Consider the following 18204-nt stretch of genomic DNA (forward strand, 5'->3'; position numbering starts at 1 on the left):
CGTTAGTGCAAGGAGAACTGCAGCCAGACTACTTCCTACTATAATCAGAATACTGGAAGTGAGAACTCAGACAGAACAACCATCAACTACTTGGAAAGTTCAAGAGCCATGTTTAATTTTTAAAATTATAAGAACCTAGTGCATATGTAGATTTGCAATAGGTTACTAATTAGTAACTACATAATCAAAGAACAGTGGCATATTATGTAATACAAGCATGACAATGTGCAGATTTGGCTCATGATAAACTATCTAACAGTCTGATGATTTACATCAAGATGGCAATTTCAATCTAAACTTCCTCTAAGCTAGCTCAGAGAAGAAGAAAAAATGTGGCATGCAATTTGTCAATCAAATACATGGTAAGTTCCAAGAGCAACACACTTGAGATGAAACACAAGAGGAATTTCTTTTCTTCAGCTGGAAGCACAATATTATACACTGAACCACTTACATTCAGATGATTTTATATCATGATACAATGTACATATTCATTCCAATTGAGAAAGAAATGATTCACTCGTGTCTATGAAAGAGGATACAAGTGAGAATACAACAGGGTGACTGACCAGTCAGTGTCTGATTGTGAAATATCTCTGCCCAACAGTGTAAAAAAACTGATCTTACATTGCTTCTCCAGTAAATAACAGGCCAAAAAAAAAAAAGATCAAATCTCCAATCCAACATTGCTCTCGCAACAAAGTAGTGGTACATACCAAAAACTTGTGCCGCCCTACCAAAACTCCGGCAATCCGGCTTAGAATCTGGCCCTTCAGTTACAAGTCCATCGGAACCAATCGCACAGTAAAGGAGCTAAAGAACATGATTGATTGGTCACAAGACAAACGTCCATCCACGTTTGTAGAACACAAGTGTGCCCACGGTCACCGCCGACCACACCGCTACGACCCAACGGGCCGCGAGCAATGCCGCCTCCTTCATGGCGACGGACCAGCCAACGAGCCAGTCCAGCCCTGCCACTCCCTCAAAGAAGTCCTTCCCTTGCACCCACCACAGCGCCAGCAGCGAGAGCACGAGTAGCGGCGGCACGACGAACTGCGTGGCCGCCACGCAGAGATGGTGGTTGTGCAGGAACACCTTGGCACGGCCGTATTCGGTGTCCGGCGCGCGGTTGGCGTGCAGGCGCTGGTACCAGCAGAACACGGCCTCGTTGAGGTACATCTGCACGGCCCCCCTGGAGGCCAGCAGCTGGAGCCCCGCGGCAGCCGCCAGCAGCTTCGCCTCCAGGTCAGGGCCATCCACGAACCCGCAGCACTGCAGAATGGAAGCCCCGGAGGAGACGAGGACCGCGAGGTGGAGCAGCAGGCGCGCGGGGGCGGAGGAGGCGAGGACGGCCAGGCCAGTGCGGGGCTGGTCCGTGCCGAGCCAGAACGCGCGCGCGAAGCGCGTGGCCGGGAGCGCCGCGAGGGAGGCGACGGAGCCGGCGAAGGGGCTGGAGGACAGCACCGTGGTGATGAGGAGCGCGGCGAGCGCGGACGCGAGGTGGGCCGGGCGCGGGGAAGACGAGGTGGAGGTGGGAGGGAGCAGGACGAGGCGGACGAGCGTGAGGAAGAGGAAGGCGACCGGGAGGAGCGGCGCGAGCGGGGAGAGCGAGGAGGGTGGGAGGAGGAGCGCGGGCGGGAGGAGCGCTAGCGGGAGGAGGAGGGCGAGGTGGAAGCCGGCGAAGTGCGGGCGGGAGGCGAGCGCGGTGTGGGAGAGGCGCAGGCGGTAGAGCTGCGCGGAGTTGGAGCCGTCGTCGAAGGAGGAAGGCGGGGCGGCGCCGCCGCGCTTCCCGGCGGCGGAGCCGGGCGGGCGGAGGGCGACGCGCGGCCCGGTGGAGGGGACGGCGTCAGGGTGGATGTAGGTGTGGACTGCGTAGAGGAGGAGAGAGGGGATGTGGAGGAAGTGCAAGACGGCGGCGAGCAAGAGTGCTGCGGCGACGTGGAGGGCGGACGGCGGGATGGGGAAGGGAAGCTCGTAGATGGCCATCGCCGGCGGCCGGAGCTGGGCGGTGGGTGGATCGATCAGCTGAGCGGAGATCTGGGGAGGAGTGTGACGGACGGAGTAAGCAGAGAGACGACGAGGGCAGTAAATGGGCTGGGCCTGGGCTGGGTTTTGGATGCTGCCCAAGACCATGTGCAAACCACGATCAGACTTCAACTTTTAGTGTGACATCAAAATCTTTAAACAAATGAGATTTACTGAAACTTACTCCATCCGTAACTAAAAGTAAAAGTATCTAAAACTTACTCCAACAATTGTTCAATAAATACAAGGTTTTATGCCATACTTTTTGTTGCACGTTTTCAAATCCGTGTCTGAAAGGAAACGCTTTGCCCCTCGTGTCACCCCCTCCTAGCAAGGGTGTGAACCCTAAACCCTAAAGCATTATTTGCAAACGCTGAGCTCGATACCAATGCAATTTGAACCTTCTTGATATACTCTCTTCGGTATCACCGTATCTACCAGCAGCCGACACCAATTATTTCCTAGAGCCCAAGCTGGCCTAGAACCGGAGAATTCTGTTTTGGTCAGCATAGGAGACCACCTTCAGCAATTATCTCTTTCAAAGCTTCTTCCAGACCTACAACGCCCTATCACAAGTGAAGAGCAGGTGTCTCATGTCCTCCACAGGCACCCGAATATGACAAGATGCAAGAATAGCCTTTCCTGGAAGCGTACCATTGTTATTTGCATGCATTCATAAACTTTTTGGAAAACTGCATTTTTTCATGATTGCAATATCCTGGTTATATTTGACAATTTGCCCACACAACTGGCATTTGCCAAAATAATTTGCAAGTTGCAACCCATGAGTTTTAAATTTGTTTCCTGGAAGAAAAAATAAACTGCCTTTGATTCACATGCGCTACATGTGTCATGTGAAGCTATAGCCCACACAACTGACAGTGAAACACAAAACTATTTCACGCAGACTTTTTGTTCCAATTCAAATGACAACTACTACCTCAAGTAAATTTAGACTCACAAGGCACTGCACAATGAGTGATCCAAGATCCAAGTAACAACAAAGGGGTGGCAGGGATAAACAGAATCATCATTATTATTGTGTATATAATACAATTGCATACACTAATCACAGCATTCCTCCTCGAGGAAGAGTAGCAAAATCTCACAGTGGTTTTTTATTTCAGTTTCGCAAAATGAATAGAAGTTCTCAACCAAACAATAATACATCATGACTGGATCATAAATTATCTTTAGCGCACGGCTCACTCGCCGCTCAGGATGGGGTTGATCAGAGGCTTCATCTGCGCAAGATAGACGATTGCCCACCTGCAGAGAAAGATTCAGGAATTGTTAGTAAAATAGAGCTGAGACTTAAAGATTTGAGCCAATGCCAACATCAAGCTGAGACATGCAGCAGAAGGGTTATAGGTAGGAAATACTGTAATAGAATATTTAAATCAGGTAGAATATCTGCAGCGCTAGGAACGGATGGCAACAGAAGTGTCCATCCAAGTTACATTCTATCATTATTAATCTCTTCTAGTCCCTCAAGCCATTATATTGCTTTATGGCAATATGAAACAGCTGCCAGGATTCTAGGACCCATATGCATAAGTAGTTATTTTTTCATGATAATTTTAGATTGGGAAACCCCTTGAATAAATAAAAACTTTAAGTTAAGACAAAAACATCAAGTTCGACAAAGAAAGATCAATCAACAAGGCTAATACTAGGTCTGTGTTCCTTGGTCACCGATCAATCTATCAGAAACACAAGCTCCTTATTAGGTGCACCGAGCCTGGAAGAATCAGTTGATGGCCTCTTTCAAATAATTAACTATTTGCTGTGTATATTATTAAAAAAACCCAGGGGGGTCGACCTCGCACTGCCTGGGAGGCGCCACTGCGCTCACACCACTGGGCTAAGAGCCCATCCACAATTTGCTTTGGATATTATAACTAGAAACCTTATGGCTATCCTAAATTTAATCTGAATATGGCAACCTCTCCAGTGATTTCTTTTGGTTTATCCTTGTCTCACATGCAGTGTTGGGTGGTCGCATGTGGAAAATGGAGCAGTTACTTAATGAATTTTCTTCTCTTATGTACTCATGAATACAAAGGTTGGCTTATTAAGCACGATGAAAAAATTGCTACGCTCGGATCTATTTCTTAACATAACAATATAGTATAGACGAGTCTGTCCAATTTCTTAATAAAATTTAAAAAAAAAATCAAGGAGGAAGAACTTCTGCTACCTCTACGTATGGTCCCAACTTCTGTGTTATCATTTTGGCATACTTATGTAATCGAGCAAAGCTAGAGCATCACCTCCTAAAGAGGTTGGTGAGTGAGGGGGGAAAAAACTATGTGCTTGGTTATTCCGTGAGAATGCAGTTAGGGATGGAAATAAAACTAGAAACTTGCAAGATAAACGAGAAACTCATGAATAACAAGTCCTGCCGAGATTTAATCTGCAACGAGCCAAGTTAACACGTTACTCATTTAACTTGTCAAGCTCAGTCAAAAGCGGTGTCCTAAAATCTGGCTCATCTAGGCATGCACTTATATATTTCTTGTTTGTCGTTGCACAATGGAGATTGCTATGTCTTGGTTTTATTTTTATTTTTTTTATTGAGAATCATTTTATAACGGTTTAGATGAATCGATGTGCTCTTTTCCTGGGCTGGACCCTTTGAAATGTTAGAATATTACGTGCATTATATTTGCATCTTGATGACCCATGGCAACACACGGGCATACAACAAGTTCTAACTATAAACCTTATGGCTATCCTAAATTAAATGTGAACTTGACATTGTATGGTTAGATATTACAGAACAAAAAAAGGGAGAGCAATATGAACCAGCGGCTATACAAATTAAAGCAATTGTGCTATTCTAGAATAATTGATCAGCATTCCCATAGGCCAACAGAAAGAATAACTGATCAGCACTCCCATAGGCCAACAGAAAGACATCCTACCCTTGCAAGAACACCTTTAGGCAATGCAAAATGGCACCATGGTGTGATTCAACATATAATTTAAATATACCAAATGATGTTGCGTGCAAGTTGGATAGTTGTAAAATTTCATGTCATAGGAGCAACATAATATTTTTTAAAGGAGTAGCACGTCAACCAGTTGTTGGGGCAATACAACCCTAAACAATCCAAATCTAAGAAGAAAGGAGAAACCAAGCATGCAGATGAGGAAATATGCCAGAACTTACATCATCCAACAGCAAACTGTAGCGGTAATAACCAGAGTCAAATGGAACCTGCAAAACAAGAGTGAAGCAAATTAATTAACTATGTTATGAAAATTACTGGATGTTATATAGTGCACAAATCCAGGAACACAATAAAATTCAAGATTTTCCAGGCTTTGCATCCACCAAATTTTCGAATGATAGGAAATTGACACACAGCAACAAACCATAGACATGCGTTGCCAACATAGGGTGGAAAATGCAACACAGTAGAAATAAAGAAGCTAAACTTAGGGTGTATCGATTGTCCGCGAGGTGGAAAATCAGCAAATGTTTGGAGATAACTTAACCTACACAAGATGAGCCAAGGCTCTGCTGCGCCGTAGTTGTACCTCGACAAGAAACTAACCTTTCAAGATTTAAGATGACAACCTAGAACCGTAACAGGGAAGCACGTTGACAACCTACGGTTCCATAGGTTTAACCACCAGCTGTTGCTATTTCAATAAAGGTCAAATGTATGTATGTGCCTGTCTACCCAGGTGGTGCCAGTTTAGCCCGTTGGCCTGGCCTTTACCGAATCGGACATACAGAAAATTGCAAAAGCTGCCTGCTCTGTGCAATTGAGCAGCTAGCTAGTCGATGCAGCAGCAAGGAACCAAGATTAGGTACTACCAAATTCGTCCAACAAAGGCAACTAGCATCAGACAGGAATTTCAGCACAGAGCTGCGCGTTTCGCTGAGCATATAGGTATAGCCCAGCATCATCGCCCGGCGGATCAAGCCAGCCCCAGACAAAATGTCGGGGCGGAGGATCACGCAATGGCGACGAGGCATCCACCCGCCCACGGATCTCAATCGGAAAATCTGTACCGTAAACCGGCGTAAACCTACGTAGATCAGAATCCCGGACACACACGCTACCACGATCCGGCGGGCGACGGGTCAAACCGGCACGCCAGATCCGAGCACCGACAGGATAATCGTGAAACCAGACGGGGATTTAGCAGGCGGGGGCGGATCAAGGGAGGGAGGGGGGAGAGCACGTACAGGTTGGTGGAGGGTCCGCGGTTGCAGCAGAGGAGCGAGAAGAGGCAGCCGATGACGCCGGCCAGGAGGAAGATGCCCGAGGTCACCAGGAACCCCATCGCTGGCTTCGCCGGATCGCTGGCGGGGTGGGTCGCCGGGTCCGGGTGGAGGAGGAAACAGGGGAAGAAGACGGACGGGAGGAGGAGGAGGGTGATGTGATGTCGGGAGCGCCACGTGACGGACGTGCCTGCGCGTCGTCGATTGGATCTGGGCTCTGGGGGAGGATGACCGCGGGCCGGTTGTTTTATGGGCCGGCCTAGTGTTGGAGCGGTACAATCGACGATGAGGGAAGCAGGCTTTGCACCATCTGGGTGGGTAGGACTCTCTCCTGGCCCACCTAGCTCCGAAGAGGACATCCCATCCCTTGACCACTGCTTCTCCACCTCCTTTACATTCTGTTATTGAACTTGAATAAATGAAGGTTTTCCCCCCCTCAAAAAAAAAAAAAATCCCTTGACCTATAAACCAACTCTGCCACATCTCGCTATTTCGTCCTTACATTAAGTGGTTGCACTCACTCCATTCTACATATTTACATTTTATGCTTGTAAAATAAACGCTAGTTTAATTTCGTATTCTTCAAGTCAAATTCGTAATAGTGTTTAAAACGCATATCCACCCGCCCCTAGCTCTAGGCGATATCTCGTCCTTTCAGTGTCACCGGTGGTCCTACCCGTGCCGCATCAGATTCGACTTGCCATGTGGCGATTTTTTTTTTCACAAGCCACTCTAAAAGCACGCCTCTTCTAGTTTCTTGCCCTTCCTGGTGGATGGGGGTCTCACGATCGTAATTGCTAACATATCTACCACTATATTACGTAACAAAGGAGATAATGGATCTCTTTGTCTCAAACCTTTTAATGTAATGACCTACATTACCATTAACTTTGATACCCAGGTTCCCCTGGCTGGCGAAATGATTTGTACATTGGCACCATTTACGATTGAAGCCCTTCGTATGCATCACATAAGCTAATCTTATCATAAGCTTTTTTGGAATCTACGTTCAGCGACACACCATATATTGTCTTACAATGAAGTTCATGGATTGTTTCATGAAGAATTACCACATCTTACTGAATGTGCCTTCCTACAGGATACACTGAACCTTATCTTTTTCTTCGCGTCTTTCTTCCCTCAAGCGTTGGAAACCCACACTTGGACCGTCGTTCCCTGTCCCCTCCCACCTCTCAGCGGTGATGGCCGGCGACACCTTCTCCCCTCTCCAATGCCTACGCATCGTCCATGTGCCACGACATCCTCGTCGTCGCCTAGCATGTAGGCACCCATATGCTCCAAGTGCCAGAGGGAGAAAGCCTAGCATTATCGAGTTCATCATCTCCCTTGGATGAAGCCTAGCGGCGCTGGGAAGCCCTAGGTGTCAGGGGCTGCAGGGCTGCCTTGGATTTCGGTGGTGAGCCGTGGGCATCGCAAGAAACGACAAGCTTGGGGGTGTGCGGAGAAGGACGGTGGCGATGAAGCACGGCGCTGCTACCTTTTGTGGGGACGCGGTGCTACCATGGTGGTGGTGGTGGTGGTGGTGGGGGGGGGGGGGGTGCTGCCAGCGACGACCGGCGTTGCTCCAATCGGCGCCGCTACAATGGGCTACCGCTATTGCTACAATTGGCGGCCACATTGATGCTAGCGGCCGTCGCCGTTGTTCCCAAGGCTCATCGGGGACTGCTACCAGTTGTTGCATCGGCGACAATGCGTCAGGTTCTCCGTCGACAATCCTAACCAAAGGAGGAGTGCCGCCGACGTGCAATGATGGGGAGGCATCGCGGTGAAGGAGGGATGAGGAGGGCTCCTGCATCGCCAACAACACTATCTTCATATTTTTATAACCACTATAGCCTTAGGGATCCTTCGGTTCATAGGATAGGAAAAAAATCATAGGAATAAAAAAAATATAGGATTGAGATATTATTGCTAGTTGAATCTATGGAAAGATGAGTTCTCTTTGATGGTGCCAAAGGAATTTTTCATAAGATATTACCTAATGTTTTGTTTCTATAAAATTCGCACTAGAAGATTATTATATATAGGATTATTTTTATAAGATATGTTCATACGAATTAAACAACACGTGGTAGTAAATTATTGGAGGAACCTAACCACACTTTTCACTTTGCTCCCACCTTTTCTCACTGGGATAGGTGCACATCCAAACAGAGCAAAAGCTTCTGTCAAGGAAAAACAGAGCAAAAGCTCGCTCATTTCCCCAGCTTGTGCGTAAACCCAAGTGGCGCAGTCTCCGTAACACGCCGCAGCAGACGCAGAACCCCCGTGTATCTGCAGCGCAGCGAGAGGAGGAGGAGCACGCCGTCGCCGTCGCCGACCCCGTCCCAGTCGCCGTCCCCGTCGCGCTGTCCCGCGCCTCTGCTTCCGGTCCTCCCTCGAGGTGTCCTTCTCCTCCTCGTCCACCTCGCGGAAGGGAGCGTGTCCTCTGACCAGCAATGGCGGTATGCTCTCTATCTTGGCCCCTCTACTGCGATGTTAGCGCCTCTCCCATCCGACTTACTTTGACAGAAGCTGCATCTCGGTTAGGTATTCTTTTTTTTTTTTTTTTTTTTTTTTTTGCGAAAGCGGTTAGGTATTCTTAGGAGTACTTCTCGTGGGATTCGCCAATTCCGTCGTTCTTACCACGGAATGCTCAATCGTAGGAACCCTCCAACCCGATGCGATTTATCCCTGACTTGTGTGCGCGATTCGGTTTTGCTGATGGGGTTTTTGTGGTTTGTTCGATGAAAAATGTAATTTTTCCCCCTTGGCGGATTTGTTCCATGTCCTAGAATTGGATCCGTGTGTAATGGTTGATTTTCCCTACTTCGTGTTGCGTTAGATGGTTAGCCTCTTAATCTTTTTCTCATACCGCGCGATCAGTTTTACTTGTCCTTGTCTGCACTTTCACACATTGGTCATGGATCAGGATTGCACCAAATAGGATGATGCCGCACTAGTTTCTCAAAATACTGACCTTTATAGGTGAAATCGCAGCAGTAGCTGGACACAGGACACTCTCATCTGTATATATTTTTTGATGGTCCATTTGATCAGAATAGTTTTTTTACATGACCCTAGAATAGTTGAATGATGCTATGCTGATTTCTCTTTCGGGGCTTGAACTGTGGCTTGGTGCCTTGTTTCATCTGTTCTACTCTTGTGATCAGTCATAGCATTAACAGGTCGACACTCTTTACTAGCGAAATCTTTGGTTCTAGTTTCTGTTATAGTGATCCACGCACCTATATATATATATGATGAAAAAGTTCTTGCTTCTCTGGTACTTGAGCTCATGCATTTTAGCAGTTCATCTGGACCGCAAACTACTGTTGTTTATCCATATGATACAAGAATCATCAACCCATACTGCAGTAGTGCCTGTGCTTAATCTTATTCCAGCTGACAACAGGCGGACCTGGTCAATCTGTTCAACTACTTATATTTACCAACCTGATCACTTTCCTCCCAAAAATAGCCATCTTATGCATAATCTGCTGTACTGCCCAGAGAACTATTCTTCCTTACATCTGAAAGCTAGCATATTTCGGTTTGTTATGCCTCCAGCCTCCCCATCATCCCCGTAAATGGATATTTGAACTGTTTCTAGTTGTACTAATGCTTTTGTTTGGGTATTGGCTTCATGTATTGTTGTGACAGGTGTGGAGGGGAGTTTGTGCAATATAAAAAAGATGGTGTTTTCTTCTTCCTTTTTTTTATGTGTCCTGAAAACTCTAGAACTGAACCTTGGTGTGCTAATTTGTTATAGAGATTTTAATTGCGATATCTTGTGCTAGTTGTGGCCTTATGGCGCAATGAAATTCTTACCTTATGCTATTTTCTTCTCTTTAATTGCTTTTCTTGTGGTTTACTTTCAATATTGACCGAGTATTGCTTAACTCATGTCTCAGGACTTGGTTAGCTATAGCGATGACAGTGATAACTTTAGTTGGGGAAGTGATGACGAGGCTAAGCCCTCATTGCCTCCGGTCTTGAGGAACTTGGACACCCCTGGCCCATCCACACTGGTACGTCAGGTAGCCACAGATAGAAAATTGTATATTTTTCACAAGAGCCACAATTTGTTATTAGTATGATCATGGTGTGATATTTGTTCGTGCAATTGTCTAAAGGATCCTAATCGGTGGGCCAACGGGGAAGCACCATCTACTTCTTTAGTGGAGGTATTTATGGGAATGGGTTTCCCAAAAGAGATAGTCGTGAAGGGAATTACAGAGATTGGTAATAATATTAAAAATAATCAGTTTCATTTCATTTGTCTTATTTGTGTCTGCACCTTTTGTTCTAAGTGAGGCTTTTGCTTTCAGGGCATAGTGATGAAAATAGATTGCTTGAGCTGCTTCTCACATATAAGGTATTTGTCAATATGCTTTATTACTGTGTTTATCCTATGATTCTCTTGCTGCATGGTGGAAATGATTGTATATTGCAATTGTTCATGTGAAATGCAGGCACTAGGTGATGAAGCTGCAGTGGGTAATTGCTGTGCCTCTGGTTCCGCCCCCACAACTGTTGAAGATGACGATGATCTTGATTTTGAAAACTGGGATAACAATGATGATGCTGGTGGTAGAGAGCCCAACTCTGATAGTTCTGATGACGAGGTAGATGATGCATTATTTTTAGTTCAGTAGCTGAGAATTCTTTGATCATATGTATGCTCATATATGTGAAATCTTTGGGATGCATGCCTTGACAACTTCTCCCATGATTCCTCTTCTTAGTGAGTGTCATGCATACCTTGAGCACTCAATATATGTATTGTTTTACATTTGTTTGTTTTGCTCCCAGTCATTCATTGGTGTAGAATTGCATTGTGAATTTTGAATACTTGGTTTATTTCATAGAATTCTCATCATGTTTAAGGTTTGTCATGTAAAAGTGTATTGTTTTAGGAAGTGGCACTATACCAATACCTCCCACGGAGTAATCAAACAAACTGGAGAATAGTAGCAAGTGTATTATTGCCCTGCTTTTTTATGGTTTTGATGAAGGCATTGTGCATAGTTTAAGATTCTTATTTTGACTTACAAAAATGAGGATTCATGGCTTAACTGACACTGTCTAAAAAAAGGTTCAAGATTCTTCTTTTGACTTCCTGCTACAGAAAATGATCCTATCACTGAAAAAGGACATCACATACCACACTAGTGGTATCAAACTTCCCTCCAAGACTAACCTCAAGAAGAGACACATCTACCTGTTAGAGCCAAAAAATAAAAAATGAAGTATTCGATCCATAAATGTTCCTCTAGAAGTGCATACACAGAGTCACTAATATAGAAATGCCAGAATGAAAAATATGCGATACGATTTTCTTACAAGTGTGTCTAAAATGATAGATCGGCCCACAAGGTATGCAAATAGAATGAGTGGAGAGAACATTGTGTGGTTCAATCCTATTAATGTCTAGATACATGTAATGACTGAAAACAACAAGTAGGGAAAGAGTATGGAGTGTTTGATCTCTAATACACCTGCTCAGCAGAAATTTCTTGTATGCTAGCAAGGCAATGAACCTGAAATAGGGTGGCCTGGGAACATTGTCATCAGTCTTCTCATGAGGATACACCAATTTTCTTCCAAATCCATCAGTTTTTAACTTTTTGACGAAAGCAGCATGAAAAAGCATTTGCATTTGTAAAAACCACCAATTTGCATTGATTAATACGAGCATTTGCAACTCTTGTATTAATGTCCTTCTCAGATAACACCGGAGAAAAAAAACTGAGTTCCTTAATGATCTCATTTTCTCAGTCAGTTTTTTTTCTCTCTAGTTTATTGGCTAGTTAGTGCTATTCATTTCTTGATCATTGATTAGCTCTAGTCCCTCTTATTTTGTCTGTTCCTGTAGATGTCGCTAATCACTATGCAGTTGTATATTCGATCAGCAGAGTTCGTTGGCATTAAGAAGCCAGTGAGATGTAGAAAGTGTATTTTCTAATCTAGGCTTTGGTTGTGCTTTTGTGCAGGATTTTCTGCAAGAGTTATCAGTGAAGGACAAGAAGATAAATTTATTACTAGAGATGGGATTTCCTGAAGATGAAACCAATGTGGCCATTACAAGATGTGGTATGCCCCCCCCCCCTTTTGTAGATAGGTGCGATCATGGTTTATCGGAATATGTGCCTTATGTTGTATATCTCTGGTTACATTTTTCTAGGTGCCAATGCTGATCTTTCTGTATTACTTGATTCAGTCTCTGCATCACAGTATGCACGAGATTATAATTCTAGGAACTTCTCTGGCCATGAGGTATTTGGTGGTTTGATTGTACATTTGAATAGGAAAACTGCTTCACTCTTTTAATCTAATTTAAAGACACTCGAGTCAATGCATGTTTGGTAGGTTATGGATAGATTCTTAGGTTCTGTTGGAGAGGGAAGAAAAGCAAGATTGATGGACGAGAGAAAGAAAAAGAGAAAGCGGTATGGAGTTGGAGCACAAGCCAATCGCCCCCCCTTGGATGGTAGCCTTGGCCAAGCAATGCCTCTCCCAAAGCCAATGGCTGGATTTAACCTTCCTGGTGACATGCGAACACTTATCAGAGTGCTTCCTGAACAAGCTACCGGACGGCCTTTTTTCTTCTTTGAAAATGTGGCCCTAGCTCCAAAAGGTGTATGGCAAACCATCTCACGAAATCTATATGACATTCAACCAGAGTTTGTAGACTCGAAGTACTTGTGTGCAACTGCGAGAAAACGAGGATACATACATAATTTGCCAATTGATAACAGATCTCCTATCCATCCCATCCCTCCAAAGACCATATTTGAGGCCTTTCCTCATTACAAGAAGTGGTGGCCTTCCTGGGATCAAAGGAGGCAGCTCAACTGCCTGCTGACTTGTGTGGGAACTGCAACGCTGACACGACGGATTCAGTGTGTTCTTGCAAGATCAGACAATCCGCCGGCTACAGATGTTCAGAAATATGTCATGAAAGAGTGTAAAAAATGGAATCTTATCTGGGTTGGAAAGAACAAAGTTGCTTCGTTGGAGCCTGATGAGTATGAATATCTACTTGGTTTCCCTAAAGACCATACTAGAGGAGTTGGCAGGACAGAGAGGTACAAAGCTCTCGGCAACTCATTCCAAGTTGATACAGTCGCTTACCACCTTTCAGTTCTCAGAAACATGTTTCCCAATGGTGTAACTGTATTGTCCTTATTTAGCGGTATTGGAGGAGGAGAGGTTGCTCTGCACCGACTTGGGATCCAGATGAAAACAGTCGTATCTGTTGAGATAAGCGAAGTTAACAGGAGGATTTTGAGGGGTTGGTGGGACCAGACTCAGACAGGCACATTGATTGAGATTGCTGACGTGAAGTCGCTCAGTAACGATAGAATTGCATCACTCGTTAGCAGATTTGGTGGGTTTGACTTGGTGATTGGGGGCAGCCCATGTAACAATCTTACCGGGAGCAACCGACACCACCGTGTTGGCTTGGATGGTGACCATTCTTCTTTGGCCTACCATTATTTCAGGATCTTGGGTGCTGTCAAGTCGTCTATGGCGAGTTTGTAGCATAATCATTGTTTACGCGACCTCAGGTATGAACAAATGTGTTTCTTTTGCTTCTGCTATCAGGTTGCCATTATGACTATGAAAATTCGCACTGATTGCATCTATCTGTATTGATCCACTCGACAACTTCTAATTTACACAAACTACCCCCATATAGTTTTTCCTTCATTTGAGAGAACCACTCCTGCTGTTATATTTGAAATAAGGTATATGTCTTGATCATATGAATAGTCTATACAGTCATGCTGTGGCTATCATTTTCCACTGCACTTGCCTCAATAGAAATTTGGGAGTTGGTAAATTCTTTTTTGAATGGACTTGGATGAAGGACGGAAACAACAATAAGAGATAGCAAAATTAAATAAGTTTTCTGCAAATCCCTCTTGTGTAACTTCAGTTCAATAAACTAGAGCATTCAGAACCTTTCGTGGTATACAGAAAATGATGGGCGATAGCAATAGACATCACTAAAATTTCTGGCAGGGATCTCTTAGTTTTTTTTTTGTGAAAAGGGATCTCTTACTTATTTGTAACTACTGCATTGCAAGCCATAAGCTCAAGCTAGGCTCACAGAGTTATGCTGATACTTATTCAGTAGACACTTGGAAGGTTGCTTCTCCCCCCCCCCCCCAACCTCTCCCTCGTGTATTCTTTGGAAGATGGTAGAACATGACGTTTGTTCGACAGGGTGGTCATGAAGACTGACAATTTAGACCCTAATTTTGTTTTATTGGATGGTTAGTGTGTTGATCCAGAATTTGTAGTTAATGGATGGATGCTTGTATGAAGAGCGTGTAGAAATTTGTCAGGCTAGTCACTAGTGTTTGCTTGGATGGCTAGCGTGTAGAAATTTGTCAGGCTAGTCACTAGTGTTTGCTTGGATGGCTAGTCGGTTGCTCTGCACCGACTTGGGATCCAGATGAAAACAGTCGTATCTGTTGAGATAAGCGAAGTTAACAGGAGGATTTTGAGGGGTTGGTGGGACCAGACTCAGACAGGCACATTGATTGAGATTGCTGACGTGAAGTCGCTCAGTAACGATAGAATTGCATCACTCGTTAGCAGATTTGGTGGGTTTGACTTGGTGATTGGGGGCAGCCCATGTAACAATCTTACCGGGAGCAACCGACACCACCGTGTTGGCTTGGATGGTGACCATTCTTCTTTGGCCTACCATTATTTCAGGATCTTGGGTGCTGTCAAGTCGTCTATGGCGAGTTTGTAGCATAATCATTGTTTACGCGACCTCAGGTATGAACAAATGTGTTTCTTTTGCTTCTGCTATCAGGTTGCCATTATGACTATGAAAATTCGCACTGATTGCATCTATCTGTATTGATCCACTCGACAACTTCTAATTTACACAAACTACCCCCATATAGTTTTTCCTTCATTTGAGAGAACCACTCCTGCTGTTATATTTGAAATAAGGTAGATGTCTTGATCATATGAATAGTCTATACAGTCATGCTGTGGCTATCATTTTCCACTGCACTTGCCTCAATAGAAATTTGGGAGTTGGTAAATTCTTTTTTGAATGGACTTGGATGAAGGACGGAAACAACAATAAGAGATAGCAAAATTAAATAAGTTTTCTGCAAATCCCTCTTGTGTAACTTCAGTTCAATAAACTAGAGCATTCAGAACCTTTCGTGGTATACAGAAAATGATGGGCGATAGCAATAGACATCACTAAAATTTCTGGCAGGGATCTCTTAGTTTTTTTTTTTGTGAAAAGGGATCTCTTACTTATTTGTAACTACTGCATTGCAAGCCATAAGCTCAAGCTAGGCTCACAGAGTTATGCTGATACTTATTCAGTAGACACTTGGAAGGTTGCTTCTCACCCCCCCCCCCCCCCCAACCTCTCCCTCGTGTATTCTTTGGAAGATGGTAGAACATGACGTTTGTTCGACAGGGTGGTCATGAAGACTGACAATTTAGACCCTAATTTTGTTTTATTGGATGGTTAGTGTGTTGATCCAGAATTTGTAGTTAATGGATGGATGCTTGTATGAAGAGCGTGTAGAAATTTGTCAGGCTAGTCACTAGTGTTTGCTTGGATGGCTAGCGTGTAGAAATTTGTCAATATGCCTAAACTCGAAATCGTCATTCTGTTTAAACTTGAATGATGCATGCATGGATAGATGTGTAGAAATTGGCCTCATTTTGTTTATTCCCCTAGGTGTACAATAGTGTGAATTTTCCTTGTTCGAAGCAACCTCCAGATCATAGAAGTAGTACCAGTAGTTTCCTAATTGTGTACAGTGTTCTTATATAGAAATAGTAGCAGAATTCCGTAGATGTTGGCAATAAGACAGTGAGGCTTTTTTTTGCGGGAGAATTGGACAGTGAATCAGATAAATAAGTTGATGTTTATATGTACGCTTTAAGTTCAGTTTTAGATGTGCTTGCCAGTCATTATTTATTCGTAAGTTTATAACCGAGCTTGTCAGTATTGATTGATGCTATCCCATCATCCCATGTATCCTGTTGCTCATACATGGTTAAAACCGGCTTAGTAAACTGGCAACAGTTTTGCGTCTTTGCTGTCACAAATCGTGGCATCATCTTGCCGGTTTAGCTATGCACAGATATCACAGGAAGCTTTGTGCTAGTATAAAAGAAGCAAGAAGGACCCTTCCTTTTTTTTTTGAGATCAGACAGGAGATAGCGGAGAGTAGGATGATGGGATGATTTGCGTTTGTTTCCCTTTTGTTTGAGACGATTCTAAGTATTGTACATGTCCTGCCGTGTATCTGGATAAGTAATATAAATTGCTGTTGGTTGGTTGTGCAGCTGTTGTTTTATTTGGTAGATAACCTGTGATTTGGTAAGATTTGCACTTGAAAGATGACATGTGCGGAGGCTGGGGCTTCCCCTCTCCGAAAAAAGAAAGATAACCTGTGTTTTGCCAACATTTGCACTTAAAAGATAACCTGTGGTTTGCCAAGATCTGCACTTAAAAGATAACCTGTGATTTGGTAAGATACATACTCTTATCTACCATCTATTTGGTGGAGCTGGAAACCTGAAGAATGGTTTCCATGTCCCTTTCATTGCCCTTTGCGTGCCACGAAGATGCAATTGCTCTGGTGTGCCATAATAATCTCTTAATGTTCAGACCTCCAGTTCTCATTGCACCTGTTTTTTTTCGTATGTGATTGCCATGTTATTTTTCCCGTGCTGAAATCCCATCCTTGGAAACTCTGCAAACATGTGGTGTGCCATATCCTGTTTTTCGGCCTTTACAACTCTGCAAAGACATGGTTCAGGTAATGGCCTTTCTTGTGGCTTACAGTTTCTCTTCTATTTACAGGCGCAGCTGAAAAGTCAGGATGGAGATCAATGTCCCCTGGATGGCTGATCCGAGGTTGCAGTCTCTTCAGCTAATGAAAACATGTCCTCTTTTCAAGTGATGGTGTGCCCTGGGAAACATTTGCAATCTTCAGCTAAATGTAGCCAGTGTTTTTTTTTTTTTTTGTTGCCTGCCACTGCTTGGCCCATTTTCTGTTGCTGTCCAAACTGGGAGTCTCACTTACTGAGAGATGAATGATGGTGACGACTGACGAGGTCCATGTTGTTCAGTGAAAAGAAAGATGTGATGTGTAGCAACAGGGCACATGAATTAACCGAGACATGACAGTAGACTGCTAGTGCTACTCCCAAGTTGCTGGGAGGAGACGAGAAGTGTCTGCAGGCTGTAATTGGTTTATTTGTAATTCTGTAGTAGACCTTGGACAGGAGGAAGGGAAGATGCCAGACATATGCATATACTTCTACAGTGGGAGATGATTCTAACTGTGTTAGACCTTTTTTGGGGGCAAGAAAATGTAATGCGGTTCTAGTTGTCTGCGAGATGAGAATCTACATAACTGTAAGCACCAACATTGTTTTGCTCGCCGTGCATCACGCGTAGGGGATTTAATTAAGATGACCATTGTTTTTTCACATGCTGTACCAAAATGCAGCACCGCTCTTCAATAAGAAGGCTAGTTTATGTCTGCTTTGTCGCCGCCGCTGGCGTGTCCACCTCGTCGTCACAGATGCCCCTTGCAACCGTGATACCTTTTCTTTCGAATCCCAACCGTCCAGCAAGCTACACTGACTGACCCAGATCAGCGCCGGCACGATCATTGGTCTGCTCTCGGACGCCTGAATATTGCACACACAGTGCATCGCACTCGTGGCCGCCGCCTGGTCAGGGAGCACCACCATGCGCCTCTCTCATCGTAGCATCTTCCATCAACTGTTGCTGGTCAAGGAGGCCGTGCGGATGAGGTTCATCGGCGCTAGCTATGGAAAAGAAAGAGAAGAGAATTGCGAAGCCCCATCAATTGTTGTTGGATGTGAGCGGCACACGGATGGAGTCCTAGGATAATCCTTAT

General features: G+C 44.4%; 3 protein-coding genes across 4 annotated transcripts; 1 reads left to right on the forward strand and 2 right to left on the reverse strand.

Moving 5' to 3' along the window:
• Nucleotides 1-406: 406 nt before the first annotated feature.
• On the reverse strand, nucleotides 407-2047 carry LOC124668323. Its single transcript, XM_047205490.1, has one exon. It carries the CDS (start codon nucleotides 1987-1989, stop codon nucleotides 835-837), a length of 1155 nt encoding a protein of 384 aa, XP_047061446.1. The 5' UTR covers nucleotides 1990-2047; the 3' UTR covers nucleotides 407-834.
• A 976-nt stretch (nucleotides 2048-3023) lies between these two features.
• Nucleotides 3024-6347, reverse strand: LOC124668336 (V-type proton ATPase subunit e1-like). Its single transcript, XM_047205499.1, has 3 exons — nucleotides 6233-6347; nucleotides 5204-5251; nucleotides 3024-3297 (listed from the first exon to the last, which is right to left on the reverse strand). The coding sequence occupies exons 1-3, from the start codon at nucleotides 6328-6330 to the stop codon at nucleotides 3234-3236; spliced, it is 210 nt and encodes a 69-aa protein (XP_047061455.1). The 5' UTR covers nucleotides 6331-6347; the 3' UTR covers nucleotides 3024-3233.
• A 2275-nt stretch (nucleotides 6348-8622) lies between these two features.
• LOC124668345 (DNA (cytosine-5)-methyltransferase DRM2-like) lies at nucleotides 8623-13837 on the forward strand. 2 transcript variants are annotated; one of them, XM_047205508.1, is made up of 8 exons: nucleotides 8623-8733; nucleotides 10183-10308; nucleotides 10405-10513; nucleotides 10600-10646; nucleotides 10744-10896; nucleotides 12265-12364; nucleotides 12456-12547; nucleotides 12641-13837. In XM_047205508.1, exons 1-8 carry the CDS (start codon nucleotides 8728-8730, stop codon nucleotides 13814-13816), a joined length of 1809 nt encoding a protein of 602 aa, XP_047061464.1. In that variant the 5' UTR covers nucleotides 8623-8727; the 3' UTR covers nucleotides 13817-13837. The 2 variants fall into 2 exon arrangements, with proteins under 2 accessions (XP_047061464.1, XP_047061471.1); XM_047205515.1 differs by having other exon boundaries at nucleotides 10183-10299.
• Nucleotides 13838-18204: the final 4367 nt, after the last annotated feature.

The sequence above is a fragment of the Lolium rigidum genome, chromosome 1, assembly GCF_022539505.1.
Source record: "Lolium rigidum isolate FL_2022 chromosome 1, APGP_CSIRO_Lrig_0.1, whole genome shotgun sequence".
Taxonomy (NCBI): Eukaryota; Viridiplantae; Streptophyta; class Magnoliopsida; order Poales; family Poaceae; genus Lolium; species Lolium rigidum.